Here is an 18,479-nt window from a genome sequence, read left to right as displayed (position 1 = left end):
ATTAGAATGTAGAATTCAAAAGTAGAATTTAATGTCAGAGAAATGTATCCAATATACATCCTGAAATGCTTTTTCTTCAAAAGCAAAGTAGTACCCCAAAGAATGAACGACAGTTAAATGTTAGAACCCAAAGTCCCCCACCATCGAGTCTCAGCACTGTCACCGAGCACTCAAGCGTGAGCAAAGACACAGACTTGCAGTAACCCCAAAGGCTTCGCATTTCACCCGTCATTCAACATCCCACAGGTTCTCTCTCTCCCTAATAGGGGTGTCTCCATTTTCCCAGCGAGCTGGGAGACATAACAAACAACTTGCTGGTTTATGAAGTCATATGTCCGCCACGTCGCTTTTTTCGAGTTCTGTGCCTAAAGATGGCAAAGATCCTGGGTCTCCAGGCACGCAACTACAAATAATCCGACTCCCCCGCTGACACATGGGTCTCCTGTCGTGACACCGACCCTCGATCTGCCTGTCTCCAGAGCCCCGAGATCCCAGACTTCCGAATCTGAGCCGGGCTCTTAGGCCAAAACTTTGGTGTGCCAAACAATGGCTGGCTGTGAAACGCCGAGAGGGGTCCCATTCCTGCAAAGAACCGTAGTCAGCGTGTAACTCCAGGTCAGGGTCTTTAAAAGAACCCTGAAAGGGGAAAATAGAGATATTGAAGATAGAAATAGAGCTGTTTCTGAAGATGCAAGCAAAGGAGTTGCCGTTAGGCGCCATCGTCTCCTCCTGACTTCCTCCTCTACTTTATCAGAATTATAATTTTCATCTATCCCACAAAATGAGGGAGTAAAAACCTTTGTGTTATGACTCCATTGCAATGTACAGACACGTGAACTTAACAGTCTAATGGCTTGTAGAAAGAAACTGTCGCACAGCCTGTTGGTCCTGGCTTTAATGCTGCAGTAGCATTTGGCAGACAGAAGCAACTGAAACGGTTTATAGTTGGGGTGACTTGGTCTTTTGCTGTTCACTCGATCTATCCCTCTTGCCATCTTGTGCACCTCTGTCATCCCCCTTCATTCCAAAGTGTTTTTTTTTTAGCTTGTCGCACCAGACAGTCAGCCATTCTTATCTGGTGCGTGGTGTCAGGATTGGACTCCTTTCAGATTAACCAGGTCACGATACGAACGTTCCTGACTCAACCCTTCTTTTTTACGAGGCTGAGTGGCTAGCTCAACGCTCAACCTGGCACGGATGGAAAGCGCGCTCAGGGGTGGCCCGACTTGGATTCGAACTCAGGAGCCTTCGCTCCGGAGTCTGGCGCTGATACTGTTGTACCACCAGCCAGCCATTCCAAAGCCCTTGTTCACTCAGCCTATCCTCATGAAACGTGCTCCCTAATCCAGGCATCATTCTGGTCAATCCCCTCTGCACCCCCTCGAAAGCTTTCACATCCTTCCTAAACCAGAAGCCACCAGCCCACACCCTATCCACCCTGTCTTCACATGGGGACCACGTGAAGATGTTTAAGGAAGGGATGAGAAGGGAGTGGTGGGATGCTAGACTGGGGTGGAGGGAAGTGAGAAAACATTGAGGAGGGATTGTGGAGGCGAGGCAACGTGGGAAAGGGGAGTGGGGAAGTGGGGGCACATGGATGGAGACCGGAGGTGAGAATGGGAGAGAGGAATTGGGTGGTCTACAGAAGAGCAGGAGGGATGCTGAGAGGGGCCAGAGACAGTAGGGGGTTGCGGAAGGTTCTGGAAGTTTTTCTCCAAATTACACATTCCCCTGACTTAGAAATACATTGCTGCTCCTTCAGCATCTCTGGGTCAAAACCCTGGAACTCCGGAACATCTCTGTGGGTGCAGCAGTTCAAGCCGTCAGATTACCATCACCACGTGCTTCTCAAGGACAACTCCGGAGGGGCAGTTAAACATTGGCTCAGCCTCTGAAACTCACGTCCTTTCTAAATAAAAATTATTTGTGCCCAGGGGTTGCTGAGGGTGGAAGTGCAGATGGGGGTTGTGGTTGGCAGAGAAAGAAGATGGGGAACGTGAGCTGTACATTAACATTGAACATCGTTCTGTCCCTCAGCCGCAGACTCTGCACTCAGTGATCCGTGTGTAAAACACACCGTCCTGGATCAGCCCTGGAGGAGCACGAATTGTTCCAACACTGAGTGTACCGGTGGACAATGGATGGGTGATGGAAATCTTGAAGTGGGATGGTACAGATTTAACAGGTAAAGTGAGGAGATAATCACTGAGAAACTGGACACAGAAGGGGAATGTAAACACGGGAACAAGTGGCACAGATTTAACAAGTTATGTGAGGTACAGATTTAACATTTAATGTAATGGTATGGATTGAACAGGTAATGTGAGGAGATAATCACTGAGAAACTGGACACAGAGAGGAATGTTAACAGGAGAACAAGTGAGGCACCACTTCACCTGTAAATCTGTTGGGGTTCTCTACTCTATCTGGTGTTCCCAATGTGGCCTCATTTACATTGGTGAGATCTGATGTAAATTTGGGGACCGCTTTGACGAGCACCTCTGCTCCATCTGCCAAAAGCAGAATTTCCCAGCGAACAACCATCTTAATATCATCACCATTCTCGTCCTGACATGTTGGTCCATGGAGTCGTCTTGTGCCATGATGAAGCCAGTCTTCGGGTGGAAAAGTAACACCTCATCTAGGCAGCCTCCAACCTAATGACACAAAATTTGATGTTTCCTTCCAGAAACTTTTCCTGTTTTCTTTTCCCCTACTCTCTCTTCTTCTATTCCCCATCTGACCTCTTGTCTCCTGTCACCTTCCCCGGTCCTTTCCTCCTTCCCTTTCTCATATGGTTTACTCTCCTCTTCAGCCCTTTATCTTTCCTACCCTCCTGGCTTCATCTATCACTTTCTAGCTGTGCTCTTCCTCTCCCCCAAACTTTTTATTCTGACATCTTCCCCCTTCCTTTCCAGTCCTGATGAAGGACCTTGGTCCGAAACATCAACTGTTCATTAACTTCCATGGATTCTGCCTAACCTGCTGAGTTCCTCCAGCATTTTGTGTGTGTTGCTCAGGAGAACAAGTGGTGTGCAATGGGGAACTGCAGGGAGGTTGGCATTATAGGGATCTCACATTCCAGAGAGAGAGAAGGGGAAGGTAGAAGGAGAGAGAGAAAACAGAAGGAAGACTCCCAGCATCAGGAGAATATTCACCAGGGTACAGGTTGAGGACAGAATGGGCCCCATTTCCTGGTCTCTCTGGGTGAATATGCTAAATTCAGCACTTAAGTCTGATTGTTGTTTCAGTTCCAGTGGACAGAAGATTCCCGAGACGGCCGTTCGTGGTCATCGCTGCTCCGGGAAGAAACCAGGCTGGTTAAATGGTAAGGTCAGAGTTCATACCGATGGGGCTCAGTTACTTTCAGGGGAGAGTCAGACTGACGATCTGGATGTCTACAGAGTAATCCCAAATCCTTTGCTGAAGTCCACAATCAATCGCTTGGTCAAGTTGATGCTGAGTGTGAGGTTGGCTTTGTGACACCAGTCAACCAGCTGAGCTGTCTCACTTCTGTAGGCCTCCTCATTGTCATCAGAGACTTTACCAGCAACAGTGATGTCACCTGTGAATTTGTATCTAGTGTCCGAGTTGTCCTGATTTTCAATAATTAAAATATATATTATCATGTAAAAATATGTACAGTGTACCATGATTAATTAAAATGGCTTTGAATATTCTTCAGTGATTGAATATGAGTAGACCAGAGGCTGGGGTTTCACCAATTGGTGGACATATCAAGGGAAGATTTGAGAACCACAACATTTAACAGTGGATCCTGTAGTATCGTGCAACAGATTTTTGAGCTGATTCTCTGGCACCCCATCTGTCCACCTGTCCTTTCTGTGGCCGGGAGGGATCAATGTACCGTGTTTAAATGGAGTATGAGAGGTTGCAGCCCCTGTTTGAGTATCTGAAGGTGTTTGCTCCTCGGGTTCTCAATGCTCTTCAGCCCCATGCTCCTGATATATGGTCGTGCAGTATGGAGCTGTGGGGAGGTGGGAGGGGGTGGGTTTCTCAGGGAATCGACTGGTGGGCTTGCTCCTGGGCCTGGCCAGGATATCCACTCACGGGTCGAGGTGTCAGGCAGTTGAGGGCTCTGTCCAAGCCGGCTTCCTGCCCCTCTTCTGAGGTTACATTTGTGCTCAAGTATCCTTAGAGAGGGAACAAGCGGTCACTATGGGCACAGTGGGGGAGTTCCAAGAAGGGTGAGCCCCTCAGAGAATTGAGTGTTTTGTGGATGATAGTAACCATATTTCATTGAAATTATAACTAGTTTTGTAAATCCCTGATGATTGGGTGTCTTGTGAAAAAACTCAGCGGGTCCTGATATATTCCCCACTTAGTGTGGGACCGAGTACAATTTACAATGTTTGTAATCCTCATTGCAGGTCCCCATCCCGGCTTGAGAGAGGGAGAGGTGACCAGGACCGTCTGCTTCACTGATGGTGATGACACCTGTGACCAGAGCCAGGAGATCAGGGTGAAAAACTGCTCTGGTTACTTTGTGTATCGACTGTGGCCAACACCGGAAGCTAATGCTGTCTACTGTATGGGTAAGTCACCATTTCCTGTTGGCATGGGGGTATGGGGAAATTCTGGTCTGTCCCATAGAACATGGATCAGTGCAGTAGAACAGGCCCTTTGACTCCATTCTCAGGGCATTCATGGTGACATACTAAATCTGATCAAACTCTTAATGAAGTAGACCCAGTTTGTGTGCCTTCCTTGTCATTGCATCAAAGTGTTGAGTCCAGGACAGATCCTCTGAGATGTTAACACCCGGATACTTGAAACTACTCACCACTAGCCTCCTCGATGAGGTATGTTGTGTGTTCTCCTGACTTCCCCTTCCTGAAGTCCACAGTCAGTTCCTTGGTCTTGCTGGTGTTGAGTGCGAGCTTGTTGTCACATGTTCTCCTGACTTCCCCTTCCTGAAGTCCACAGTCAGTTCCTTGGTCTTTCTGGTGTTGAGTGCGAGCTTGTTGTCGCAATACCAGGTGAACCAGCTGATCGATCTCACTCATTTATGCCTCCTCATTGCCTTCCACGTGGATCATTCCAAGCAGAGGTATGTGGCAGTAGCACAAAAGGGAAAATTAAACAGAATGCACAGTGCCGTGTCATAGCTACAGAGAGTACAGCACAGGCCTTCTCTGAGTTTCAGCATCTTGTCATGACAGAGGCTGGTGAGTTCCTGAGATCCCGAGAACGATGCCACCTGGAGTTTAGCCATCTGGTGCTTTGCTCCAGGTACGGTCACCTGTCTGTAAGGTCAGGGGGAGGATGTTCCAGAAAAAGAGCGATCCAACTAAGACCTTAATGGTGGAGCTGGAGGAAGATGGTGACACATCACAACGGCTGTGAAGGCAGAGGAAAGCTGCAGCTATGAAGGGTCCCTAGGTGTCTGCTCTCCATGTCACTGAACTCTGACCCCGGCCTTTTAAGGACCATGAGGTGGCTGCCCGTGCATCAACAGCCCCAAGTCAAACAAAGTCATGTACATGCATTCTCCATTTAGAGAATTCACCCTAACTTTCCGGATTCAGTCCTATGGTGATGAGCAAGTGATGAAGGGGGGAGGATTGTGAGATCTGGAACCACAGCCGTCACTTCCTTTGTGTGTATCCTGAACTGGCCTCTGAAGCCCCACCATAGACAACCCCTTAGGAGAAATTCATACTCGACTCAAGTGATCACATTGCTGCTACTACCGTGCAGGTTGAGAGAACAAGACTTTGTCATTCAGCAGATGAGATTCTGACAACAGAATGATTGAAGATGTATTCATCCTCAAGCTTTTGTATCTTCTGCCCCATGGAAGGGGAGAGAAGAGACATTGTCCCGGCTGGGTTGGGTCCTTGATGATGTTGGCTGCTTTTCCGAGGCAGCACCAAGTGAGACAGAGTCCATGGAGGGGAGGCTGGTTTTCACAGATCCCTGGGCTGTGTCCACAACTTCAATATTGTTTGTTGCCATTCCTCGTTGGGTATATTTAAAGCGGAGGTTGATAGTAAGTGTGGCAAAGATTACGGGGAGAAGGCAGGGGAATGAGTTTGGCAGAAATAATAAATGGTGGAGCAGACTCGATGGGCCAAATGCTCTGAATCTGCTCTAACGTCTTACGGTCTATTTTAAGCACAATTAACAGCAAAATCACCATTCTGCTCCAGTACACAAGTGTAAAGGAGAATGAACTGATTGCTACTACGGATCCGCTGTAGCTTAAAACAAACACAATAAACATAAAAACCATAATAAATACAATCATTATAATTACGTAAGATTTGCTTGTATAGATAGGCTGATTCTATGTACATAAAGTGATGCGAGGTACAGGAGTAACTGTACAGAAGGTGACTATGACAGGAAATGGTAAAATATTGCCCACAGCTCCCTGCAGTTCTTGCTGTCTTTCTGCGACCGTGTGGTTCTTGTGGCTCAGCATTCAGAGAACAACACTGGAGAGTGACTGTCAGAGAGCTGGGAAGGTGAGCAGTGAGGAGGTGCACCAGAATGATCCTGGGAGTGAAAGTGTTAATGTCTGAGGAGTTGTTTGATGCCTCTGGGCTTGTAATCTCTGAAGAATGATGGGAGAAGATGTTGAAATCTACTGAATATTGAAAGATTTAGGGTGAATGCAGAGAGGATGTTTCCTTTATTTGGAGTGTCGAAGACTGGAGGGCACAGCCTCAGTATAGAAGGATGTCCCTTCAGAACAGAGATGTGAAATGTCTTTAGCCAGAGGTAGGCAAATCTGTGGAATTCATTGCCACAGATGATCAGAGACATAGTCATTGGGTATATTTGAAGCGGAGGTTGATAGGTTCTTGATTTGTCAGGGCGTCAAGGTTACAGGGAGAAGGCAGGAGAATGGGGTTGAGAGGGATAATAAATCATTCATGTTGGAATGACGGAGTAGACTTGATGGGCTGAATGGCCCCGATTCTACTCCTATGTCTTCTGATTTATGGACCTTCACTGAAATCCCTGCACTTTGCCGTGTGAAACCTGCTGCAGTTTTCCAAAAAGACTGGTGGAGAGGGGAGGAGGGAATTCTGAAATCAAAGATCGACATCCCACAGAAGGGGGGGGGGGGCACCGCTTTGTCGAAGATCTCTTCTCCATTGGCCACAACAAGTGGGATTTGCCAGTGGCCACCTATTTTAATTAGATTAGATTATGAGGACACTCAGTCCTCGTTTATTGTCATTTAGAAATGCATGCATTAAGAAATGATACAATGTTCCTCCAGAGTGAAATCACAAAACAACAGGATAAACCAAAGACGAACACTGACAAAACCAAATAATTATAACAAATAGTTACAGCAGTGCAAAGCAATACCATAATTTGATAAAGAACAGTCCATGGGCATGGTAAAAAAAAGTCTCAAGTCCCGATCAACTCCGATAGTCCCCGATATCAGGCAGCAAAAAGGGAGAAACTCTCCCTGCCATAAACTTCCAAGCACCAACAATTAATGCCTCGGAAGCACCCTACCACAGCAGACTCTGAGTCCATCCGAAAACTTGGAGCCTCCGACCAGCCACTCAGATACAGCCTCCCGTGCGCCTTCGACCTCATCCCGGCCGCTGAAATAAGCAAAGCCGAGGTCTCAGAGGCCTTCTCCTCCGGAGATTCTGGACCACACAGTAGCAACGGCAGCGAAGCGGGCATTTCAGAAGTTTCTCCAGATGTTCCTCCACGCTCTCACGTCAGGAGAGATCAGGATTGTGCACGGATCCCTACTTAACAAATAACAGATACCATTTCACCGGAGAGATACTGAAATTACCATTTCACCAGCGCATTGCATCTTCTCCTCCCTCCTCTACTTCTAATTCTACTTCTCATTTCCATTCCAACATGTCGGTTAATGGTCTCCTCTACTGTCGTGATGAGGCCACTCCAATCTGATGACATAAGCATCAATTTTTCTAACTTCCAGTAATTTCTCCCTCATCTCCTTCTCTCATTTTATTTCCTCTTTTGGCGCCCCTCTTACCCCTTCTCTTCTCCTCACCTGCCCATTGCTTCCCTCTGGTGCCTCTCCTTCTTCCCTTTCTCCCATGTTCCACTCTCCTCTCCAATCAGATTCCGCCTCCTTTGCTCATCACCTTTTCTTTTCCACCTTCCTCCTTTTTCTCCCCACTTATCAGCTCTGAGCTTCTCACTTCATTCCCACTCCCCCACACACTGAAATTACCCCTCATCTGCTTTCACCTATCACCTTCCAGCTTGTAATGCTTCCCGTCCCCTCATCTTATTTTGTTTTCTTTCCCCTTGCTTTCCAGTGCTGGTAAAGGGTCTCGGCCCGAAATATCGACTGTTTATTCCCCACCACAGTCGCTGCCTGAATTGCTGAGTTCCTCCAGCATTTTGTGTGTGGTGCTCTGGCCTTTCAGTATCTGCAGAATTTCCTGTGTCCATGATATCCTTCTCCAGAACTATTTTATAGTTGATAGAGTTACGTTCACTGGGCACAAAAGCTCAACAAGAGACTCTGCCACCATTTGCCATACCTCATTCCCCAGGAGGAGTTCCGGTGTTTCACCCTCTCCAGTAGATCCCTCTATATATTGGTGAAGGACAAATTTCTCAAATTCCTCTCCGTCTAAAGCTTTCAGACTCTGGTTGTCCCAGGCAACATGAGGAAAGTTAAAATCTCCCACTGCTACTATCTTATTATGTGTACAATTAGCTGCACTCTCTCTGAATATCATCTCCCATCCACACTGACTATTGGTCACTGACAATACAAACCCGTCAGTGTGTCCGTCTCCTTCTTGTTTCTAAGTTCTACCCATATGCCCTTCCCAGATGATTCCCAATAATATTCTCTCTAAGGGTCACTCTCCGTCCTCTCTTACCTGCACTCTGATCACATCGATAGCACTGAGCTGCCAGTTCTTGCCCTTCTATCAGTCAGGTATCTGTTGTGGCTATTGTATCCTGGTCCTCAGATACATCAGATATGGCAGTTCACCCGCCATACCAGTTAAACCTTTCATATTGAAATACATGTAGATTAAATTAATGGGCTTTTCTCTATTTACTGTGCTCCTGACTGTCCATCCTAAGGATTTAAACTTACCCTCATTGCTTACAGTATCATCCCCTGAATTTTCATCAGCCTCTCGAATGCTCAGATTCCAAGCCCTGTCATGCTCACTCAAGCCCATATGAGTGAGAGACGGGGTATCTGCCAAATGAGAACTATACAAGAGTTTTGACGGTAGGTCAGTCTGTCTGTGTGCAACCATCTCACAGCTGCAGTTTAATCTTGACTTCCGGTACAGCTGGTCGGAAGTTTTGCAGATTCTTCCTGTGGATGTGAGGGTTCCCCTGGGTGCTCTGGTGTTCTCACATCTCAAAGATGTGCTGTGTGATCGGCTGCTGAGTGTGATTGAGGTCAGGAGGGAGCAAAGTGGCATTAATGGGCAGGTGAAAGAGTGAACAAGCTGCAGTGTGCATGGAAATGTCTTGATTGGTAAAGGCACCAACGGTTATGGAGAGAAGGCAGGAGAATGGGGTTGAGAGAGAAGTCAACCGTGATGGAATGGTGGAGCAAATGATGGGCTGAATGGCCTAATTTTGGTCTTGGGGAAATATGCAGAGCAGTGGGGGGGAAGAGAGGGGAAGTGGTTGGGATGAGAGGAATGGGATTGCTGACATGGAAACCATCATGAGCAATGGTCTTATTTGTGCAAATGGTCGGATGGTGGGTGAGCGATCAGGCTGAGTTCAGATGTGGGGTTGATCTGGGTTGTGTTGTCATTTCATGGACAGTAAATGTGAATCAGAATTGGAGGAGCCACACACAATGTGGTTTCAAGAGCAGGTCAGAGGTGAGGATCCTGTGGATAGTAACTCAGATGTTGCAACTTCAGTGCCAGGACTGAATTATAGGGATAGATTGACTAAGTTAGGATTTTATGACATGGAACGTAGGACAATGAGGAGAGATTTGATAGGGGCATATGAAATCACGAGGGATATAGACAGTATAAATGCAAGCATCTTTTTTCACTGAAGTTGTGTGAAACTAGAATTAGAGGTCTTAGGTTTAGGGTGGAAGACGAAATATCTGAGGGGAACCTAGGGAGAACTTCTTCATTCAGATCTTGGTGCAAGTGTGGAACGAGCTGCCAGCAGAAGTAGTGGATGGGGGTTTGATTGCAGAATTTAAGAGAAGTTTAGGTAGGTACGTGGATGGGAGGTGATTGGAGGGCTATGGTTCATGTGCAGGTTGACGGGACTCGGCAGAATAATAATGTGGCATGGACTAGATGGGCTGAAGGGCCTGTTTCTGTGCTGTAGTGTTCTATGACTGTACAACCTCAGACCTCAACTCTGCTCCTGTTTCTGAGTTGCTCTGCTCTTCATGAACTTAGTTCATAACCTACACTTGCACAATCCTCATCTACCCTCACTGATCCCGCGAATACATTCCTACATTCATTTTCCCTCTACTCCCATCCACTCCCCCCCACCCCCTGCCTGGTGTCACCTATCAGCTGCTATCTCGTGCTTTTCCACTCTCCCCACCCCACTCTTATTCTGGCTTCTGTCCCCTTCCTTTCCAATCCTGACGAAAAATCCTGGACCAAAGCATCAACTGTTTATTCCCCTTACATAAGGAAATAAGAAATAGGAGCAGGAGTTGGCCATCTGGCCCATCGAGCCTGCCCCGTCATTCAGTAAGATCATGGCTGATCTCTCTGTAAACTCAGCTCCATCTACCTGCCTTTTCCCCATAACTCTCAATTCCCTTACTATGTAAAAACCTATCTAACTGTTTCTTAAATATATTTAGTGAGGAAGTCTCAACTGCTTCCCTGGGCAGAGAATTCCACAGATTCACCACTCTCTGAGAAGAACAGTTTCACCTCATCTCCACCCTAAATCTTCTCTCCTGAATCTTGAGGCAATGTCCCCTAGTTCCAGTCTCACCTAACAATGGAAACAACTTTCCTACTTCTATCTTATCTATCCCTTTCAGAATTTTGTATGTTTCTATAAGATTCCCTCTCTTTCTTCTGAATTCCAGAGAGTATAGTCCTAGGCGACTCAATCGCTCATAGGTTAACCCCTTCATCCCTGGAATCAACCTGGTGAACCTCCTCTGTACTGCCTCCAAAGCCAGTATATCCTTCCTCAAGTATGAAGACCAGAACTGCACACTGTACTCCAGGTGCGACCTCACCATTACCCTGTACAGTTGCAGCATGACCTCCCTGCTCTTGAATTCAATCCTCTAGCAATGAAGGCCAACATTGCATTTGCCTTCTTAATAACCTGTTGTATCTGCAAGCCAACTTTTTGTGTTTCATGTACAAGCACTCCCAAGTCCCTCTGCACAACAGCATGTTGCAATCTTTCACCATTTAAGTAATAATCTGCTCTTCTATTATTCCTTCCAAAGTGAATGATCTCGCATTTACCAACATTACGTTCCATCTGCCAGACCTTGGCCCACACTCTTAACCTATCTGTATCCTTCTGCAGACTCTCCACATCCTCTGTACAATTTGCTTTTCCACTCAGTTTAGTGTCATCAGCAAATTTTGCTACGCTACACTCAGTCCCCTCTTCCAAATCATCAATGTAAATGGTAAACAGCTGCAGACCCAGCACTGACCCCTGCGGCAGCCCACTCACCACAGACTGCCAACCGGAGAAACACCTATTTATACTAACTCTCTGCATTCTATCGGTTAACCAATCCACTATCCATGCCAATGCACTTCCTCCGACTCCATGCATCCGTATCTTATTTAGAAGTCTCTTGTGTGGCACCTTTTCGAACGCCTTCTGGAAATCCAAGTATACGACATCCACCTGTCCCCGTCTATTCACTGAACTCATTATGTCCTCAAAGAACTCCAGTAAGTTTGTCAAACAGGGCCTGCCCTTTCTGAATCCACGTTGCATCTGTCTAATGGAACCACTCCTTTCTAAATGTTTCGTTATTTCTTCCTTAATGACAGCTTCAAGCATTTTCCCAACTACAGACGTTAAGCTTACTGGCCTATAGTTGCCCGTCTTTTGCCTACACCCTTCTTAGATGCTGCTTCATCTGCTGAGTTTGTCCAGTGTGTTTTTGTATGTTGTTGTATGGCAGCGCGACACCATGCAGGACATAGTAGCTTGTTGGATCCCCAGTTCCAAAACTCTCACTCACTCCACCACAATCCACAGTAACACCAGTCTGTAACATTTACAGACAACACTGCAGGAACTCACAAAAACACCTTGGACAGCACTTTCCAAACTCATGATGTCTGCCAGCTGGAAGGACAGGGACAGCAAAAGTATAGGAACACCACCGGCTGGAAGTTTACCCTCAAGCACAAATCAGCCTGACTTTGAAATACATCGCCATTGCTGGGTCAAGAACTCAAGCACATTGTGTGTGTACCTACACCTCAAGGACTGCAGCAGTTTAAGAAGTCAGCTCACCACCATCTTCTCAAGGTCACTTCTGGCTGGATACTGTCTCAGCCAGAGAAGCTCATGTCCCTTCAATGCATGAAAAATAAAACCCTTCGGTGTGCTACGGTTTGCTAGGTCAGATGGGGATGGTTGGAGGAGAAAGAGGATGGAGAACGGGAACTGTACGTTAACGCTGAACATCATTCTGTCTCTCAGCCGCAGAATCCACACTCGGTGATCCGTGTGTAAACCACACCGTCCTGGATCAGCCCTGGAGGAGCATGAATTGTTCCCACACTGAGCACACTGATGGGCAATGGAAGGGTGATGAAAATCTTGAAGTTGGATGGTACAGATTTAACAGGTAATGTGAGGAGATAATCACTGAGAATTGGGCACAGGAAGGGAATGTAAACAGAGAGTGGGGATGTAACAGAGGCTCATCCACTCGTGTAGAACTCAAAAATATGAAAGGAACATCATTGATGGGATTATGTGACTAACACTCATCCCGGTTGTATTGGTTATTAAGGAACAGATATATGGCAGATTAGGGAAAGGCAGACAGGGTTATTTTAGTGGGTAACACACAAAATACTGGTCGAACTCAGCAGGGAAATGGACAGTCAATGTTTCAGACTGAGGCCCTTCATTAGGACTGCAAAGGGAAGGGAGCAGAAGGCAGAATTGGAAGGTTCTGCTGGTGCAGCCTCCTCTACCTGGTGAGACTCGACTCAGTCTGGGAGCTGCTTCATCCAGGATTTATATTCCATCTGCCTCTTATACCAGTCACCTCCCAGCTTCTTGCATCATTTCCCCTCCTCCATCCACCTGTCTTCCCTTCCCCTGGTCTCACCTATCACCTTCCAGCTTGTACACGTCCCACTCCCCCCACCTCCTAATTCTGGCTTCTGCCCCTTTTCCTTTCCAGTCCTGATGAAGGGTCTCAACCCGAACCGTTGACTGTTCATTTCACTCCATAGGGGCTGCCTCACCTGCTGAGTTCATCCAGTGTGTTGTGTATGTTCCTCAAGATTTCCAGCATCTCTTGTGCATATGATTTGATGTAGTGGATGACTTCAACTTCCATAATATAGACTGGGACCTCCTTAGATTAATAGGTCTAAATGGGCAGACTTTGCTAGATGGACCCAACACAATTCCTTCAACCAATATGCTGATAGTCCAGTAAGAGAAGAGTCCATACTGTACCTGGTGTTGTGTAATGAGCCTGGCCAAGAACCCACATGTTTTAAGATAGCTATGCAAAAGATATAAGGATCTTCTGGGAGAGTATTCAGGGTAAGCAACAAGAGTAGAAGGTTGGAACGAGGGATAGTTATAAATACAAGAGGTTCTGCAGATGCTGGAAATCGAAAGTAACACGCACAAAATCCTGGAGGAGCTCGGCAGGTTAGGCAGCATCTATGGAGAGGAATAAACAATGACATCTCGGTTCAAAACAGTGACTGTTTATTCCTCTCCATAGATGCTGTCTGATCTGCTGAGCTCTTCCAGTATGTTGTGTGTGTAACTGGCGAGGGTTAGAGTGATAGAAAACAGTAGCACAGAGATGGGCCCCAGGGTTACCTACATGCCAAACCATTTAAACTGCCCAGTCCCATTGACTTGACCACAGCCATCCATACCCCTCCATCCATATACCTGTCTCAATTCCTCTTAAATGTTGAAATGGAAATCGCAGCCACCATTTGTGCTGACAGCTCGTTCCGCATTTTCACCACCCTCTGAATGAAGAAGTTTCTCCTCACGTCCCCCTTAAACATTTCATCTTTCACCCTTAACTCATGACTTCTAGATGTTGTCTCATTCAACCTCAGTGGTAAAAGCCTGCTTGCATTTACCCTATCTATACCCCTCATAATTTATTTGCTGGCTCATTTGTTATGTGCCGTGTTGTATGCGATGGGCAATCATGGTCTTTTCGTGACCATGATTGTTTTTGCAATTTTTTCTACAGAAGTGGTTTGCCATTGACTTCTTCTGGGCAGTGTCTACCAAAGTCTCCCCTCAATCTTCTATGTTCTAGGTAATAAAGTTGTAACCTATTCAATCTTTCCTTATAACTCAGACCCTTTGGTCTCGGCAACATCCTTGTAAATCTTCTGTATTGTTTCAACCTTATTCACATCTTTCCTACAGGTGGGTGACCAAACCTGCACAATACAAAAATTGGGCCTCGCCAATGTCTTATACAATTTCAACATAACATCCCAGCTCCTGTACTCAATACATTGATGTATAAAATGTAATGTGCCAAAAGCTTTTTCTATGACCCTATCTACCTTTGACGTCACTTTCAATGAATTACGGAGCTGTATTCCCAGATTACTTTGTTCTACCATGCTCTCCAGTGCCCTACTGCTCACTGTAGAAGACCTACCCTGGTTGGTCCTCCCAAAGTGGAACATCTCACACTTGTCTGTGTTAAATTCCATTTGCAATTTTTTAAGTCTGTTTTCCTTGTCAGCCTAGATCCATGACAAGGTTTGATAGTCTTCCTTGCTCTCCACTGTACCGCTAATATTGGTGTCAAATGCAAATTTGCTGATCTGGTTGACCATATTTTCATCCAGTTTGTTGATATAGATGACAAACAGCAATGAACCCAGCACCGATCCCCATGACACTCTATGAGGAGAGGCATCTAGTCAGAGAGGCAATCATCCACTACCACTGTGACTTCTACCGCAGAGCCAATATCTAATCCAATTTACTACCTCGTCTTGAATGCCAAGTGGCTGAACCTTCTTGACCAACCTCCCATTCAGGCCATTGTCAAATGCCGTGCTAAAGTCCATGTAGATAACATCCACTGGCTTGTCTTCATCAACTTTCCTGGTAACCTCCTTGAGAAAACTCATTAAGATTGGTTAGACACAGCCTGCCCCACGTACAGCCATGTAGACCATCCCTAATCAAGCCCTGTCTATCCAAATACTTATATTATCTAGACCCTTAGAATACTTTCCACCTATAAAATGGACCGACCTATAATTTCTTATTTATTCTTGGAGCTTTTCTACAACAGCAGAACAACAGCAATCTTCAGGTACTCACCTGTCACTAGGGATGATTCAAATATCTCTACTATGGCCCCCACAATTTCTGCATTTGCCTCCCACAGGGGTCACAGGAACACCTCATCAAGCTTTGGGGATTTGTCCACCCTAATTTGCCTCAAGACAGCAAACACCTCCTCGTCTGTAATCTGTATTGAGTCCATGACTTCACTGCCGCTTTGCCTCACTTCGAAAGAATCATTTCATTTCTTCCTACCTGCCTACAACTGCCAGGCACCTTTTTTTTCTTAACCAGGGTCTCAATATCTCTCAAAACAAGGTTCCCTAAACCTGTTATCCTTGCCTATTATTCTGAAAGGCAAATACAAGCTTTGTACTCTCAAATTTCTATGTCCACCTCCAAAGTAAATACTGAAGCAAAAAATACATTTAAGATTCTCCCCCCCCACCCCAATCTCGTTTGGCTCTATGCATGGATGACCAATCCGATCTTCCGGACGATCAGTTTTGTTTCCTTGCAATCCTTTTACTCTGAACATATCTGTAAAAGCCCTTAGGATTCTCTGTCACCTTGTCTGCTAGAGTAACCTCATGATTTCTAATAACTCTCCTGATTTCTTCCTTAAGTGTTCTCTTGCATTTCTTATACTTCTCAAATACCTCAGTTGTTCTTACCTGCATATAACTGTGATGCAGTTTCTTTATTTCCTTAATAAGGGCTTCACTATCTCTTGAAAACCAAGGTTTCCTAAACCTGTTATCCTTGCCTTTTATTCTGTAATTGGATTTAATCAGGCTGGAGGTCTGTTCAGTAGGGATTCATTCTGGGACTGCTGTTTGTGATAATACTTGGATAAAATGGTGAATGGATGGGTTAGTAAGTTTGCTGAAATTGGAAAGATGGGTGGTGTTTTGGATCTTGTAGAGGATTGCCAGTAGATAGATCAATTCAAGATAAGGACAGAGAAATAGTAGATGGAGTCAAGTATGAGGTGCTAAATTTTGGGAGATCAAAGACAGACACTGTCAGGAACCCTGACAGTGTTCCTGTACAAAGGGGTCCATAGCTCTCTGAAAGTGACTGCTCAAGTTGATGGTTATAGTAAAGAAAGCATATGACATGCTTACCTTTACTTGTCAAGGGACTGAGTTCAAGGGTCAGGAAGTTGCATTGCATCTTCAGTCAACTTTGGAGTATTGCTTTCAATATTTGTTGTACAAGATGTGAAGCTTTTAGGAGAGGGTGAAGAGGAGGTTTCTGAGGCTGCTGCCTGGATTAGAATGCATGTGCTATGAGGAGATTTCGGACGAGCTTGTGTTATTTTTTATGGAGCAGCTGAAGCTGAGTCAAGACCTGATAGAGGTTTATAAGATTGAGGAGCACCGATTGAGTAGACAGCTGGTATCTTTGTCCTGGGTTCAAAATGTTTAATGTTATAAGGTATGCATTTAAGGTGAGAGAGGGTAAATTCAAAGCAGATGTGCAAGGCAAGATTTTTGTTTTGTACATGGAGAGAAGTGGGTTCCTGGAATGCACTTTCAGGATGGTGTTGGAGGCAGATACGATGGAGGCTTTTCAGACTGTCTTAGACAGTGAATGGAGGGTTATGCATCACCTTAGTTAGGTTTTTAATTTGATTGTTTATTGTCTGCCTGTTGTGTGATGTGGACAATCATGGTCTATCTTTGAGTATGATTGTTCCTGGCAAATTTTTCCGCAGACGTGATTTGCCATTACATTCTTCTGGGTAGTGTCTTTACAAGACGGGTGACCCAGCCATTAACAATACTCTTCAGAGATTGTCTGCCAGACGTCAGTGGCTGCATAACCAGGACTTGTGCTATGCACCGGCTGCTCATACCACCTGCTCCCGTGCCTTCACGTGACCCTGATTGGCGGGTGGTGAGGGGAGGGAGCTAATCAGGTACTACACCTTGCTCAAGGCTGACCTGCAGGCTAGCGGAGGGAGGGAACGCTTTGCACCTCTATTGGTAGAGACGTATCTCCACCCCACCACCCAGTATTGAATCACTAGTATAATTAGTGGGCTGAAGGGTCAGTCCCTCTGCTGTACTGTCCCATGTTCTAGGAGAACACGGGGTGTGAAGGGGAAATGCAGAGACCAGGATCACCAGTGAATACAAAGGAGTAAATACAGGGGAAGGGCAGATCCCACATTCTAAAGAGAGCAAAAAGGGAAAGAACAGAAGGGGTAATTCCTGGCATTGTGGAGAGGATACAGACACAATGAGCCCCAATTCCCAGACTTTTTCCGGGTGAGTAACCTCCCGTAGTTCAGAGCTGACTCTCTGATTGTTGTTTCAGTTCTGGTGGATGGAAGATTCCTGAGACGGTCATTCCACAGGGTCACTGTTCCAGGAAGACCCCAGGCTGGTTAAATGGTACGGTCGCAGTTTGCATCTCTGGGGTTTGGTTGGTTATTTGCGAGGATCAGATACTGATTCGAATCTTTTTGAACTCACATCGGGGGTGGGGGGGGAGTTCCACACCTGTCAGTCACAACAGGGACACGGTTTCACCAGATGACAGAAACATCAGGGGTGGAACATCAGCAGCAGTCGAACATATAGAGCAGAACTGCATTAGTGTTCAGACATGTCAGAGTTGGGGCTTCACCAGCTGTCAGTCACATCAGGGGTGGGGCTTCACCAGCTGTCAGTCACATCAGGGGTGGGGCTTCAACAGCTGTCAGTCACAACAGGGGCAGGGCTTCATCAGCTGTCAGTCACAGCAGGGTGGTGTTTCAAAGCTGTCAGGTACATTGTGGGCAGAGCTACAGCTGTTAGTTGCATGGAGAGTGGAGCCTCAGCAGCTGCCATCACATCAAGGACTGAGCTTCAACAGCTGTTGGGTGCACCTGGGGCAGAACTTCTCCCACAGACACTCATTGAGGAAGTGGCTTCATTAGCAGTCTGACACATCAGGATTGGGCTTTGCTAGCTTTCAGTCAGAGTGGGTGGGGCTTCACCAGCTGA

The 18,479-nt window shown here is 46.1% G+C and overlaps 1 protein-coding gene across 1 annotated transcript in view; it reads left to right on the top strand.

Annotated features, from left to right (window-relative positions):
* Positions 1-18,479, top strand: part of LOC140723408 (uncharacterized) — a 159,866-nt gene that overhangs the window by 115,383 nt on the left and 26,004 nt on the right. Inside the window, exons 19-22 of the mRNA XM_073037983.1 lie at positions 3,252-3,328; positions 4,392-4,556; positions 12,655-12,802; positions 17,809-17,885. Of these exons, the coding sequence (XP_072894084.1) occupies positions 3,252-3,328; positions 4,392-4,556; positions 12,655-12,802; positions 17,809-17,885 (467 nt within the window). The remainder of the gene's footprint in view (positions 1-3,251; positions 3,329-4,391; positions 4,557-12,654; positions 12,803-17,808; positions 17,886-18,479) is intronic.

The sequence above is a fragment of the Hemitrygon akajei genome, unplaced genomic scaffold (assembly GCF_048418815.1).
Source record: "Hemitrygon akajei unplaced genomic scaffold, sHemAka1.3 Scf000112, whole genome shotgun sequence".
Lineage (NCBI taxonomy): Eukaryota > Metazoa > Chordata > Chondrichthyes > Myliobatiformes > Dasyatidae > Hemitrygon > Hemitrygon akajei.
Note: the sequence above shows the minus strand (reverse complement) of the source record. Positions and strands in the feature narration are given on the sequence as shown.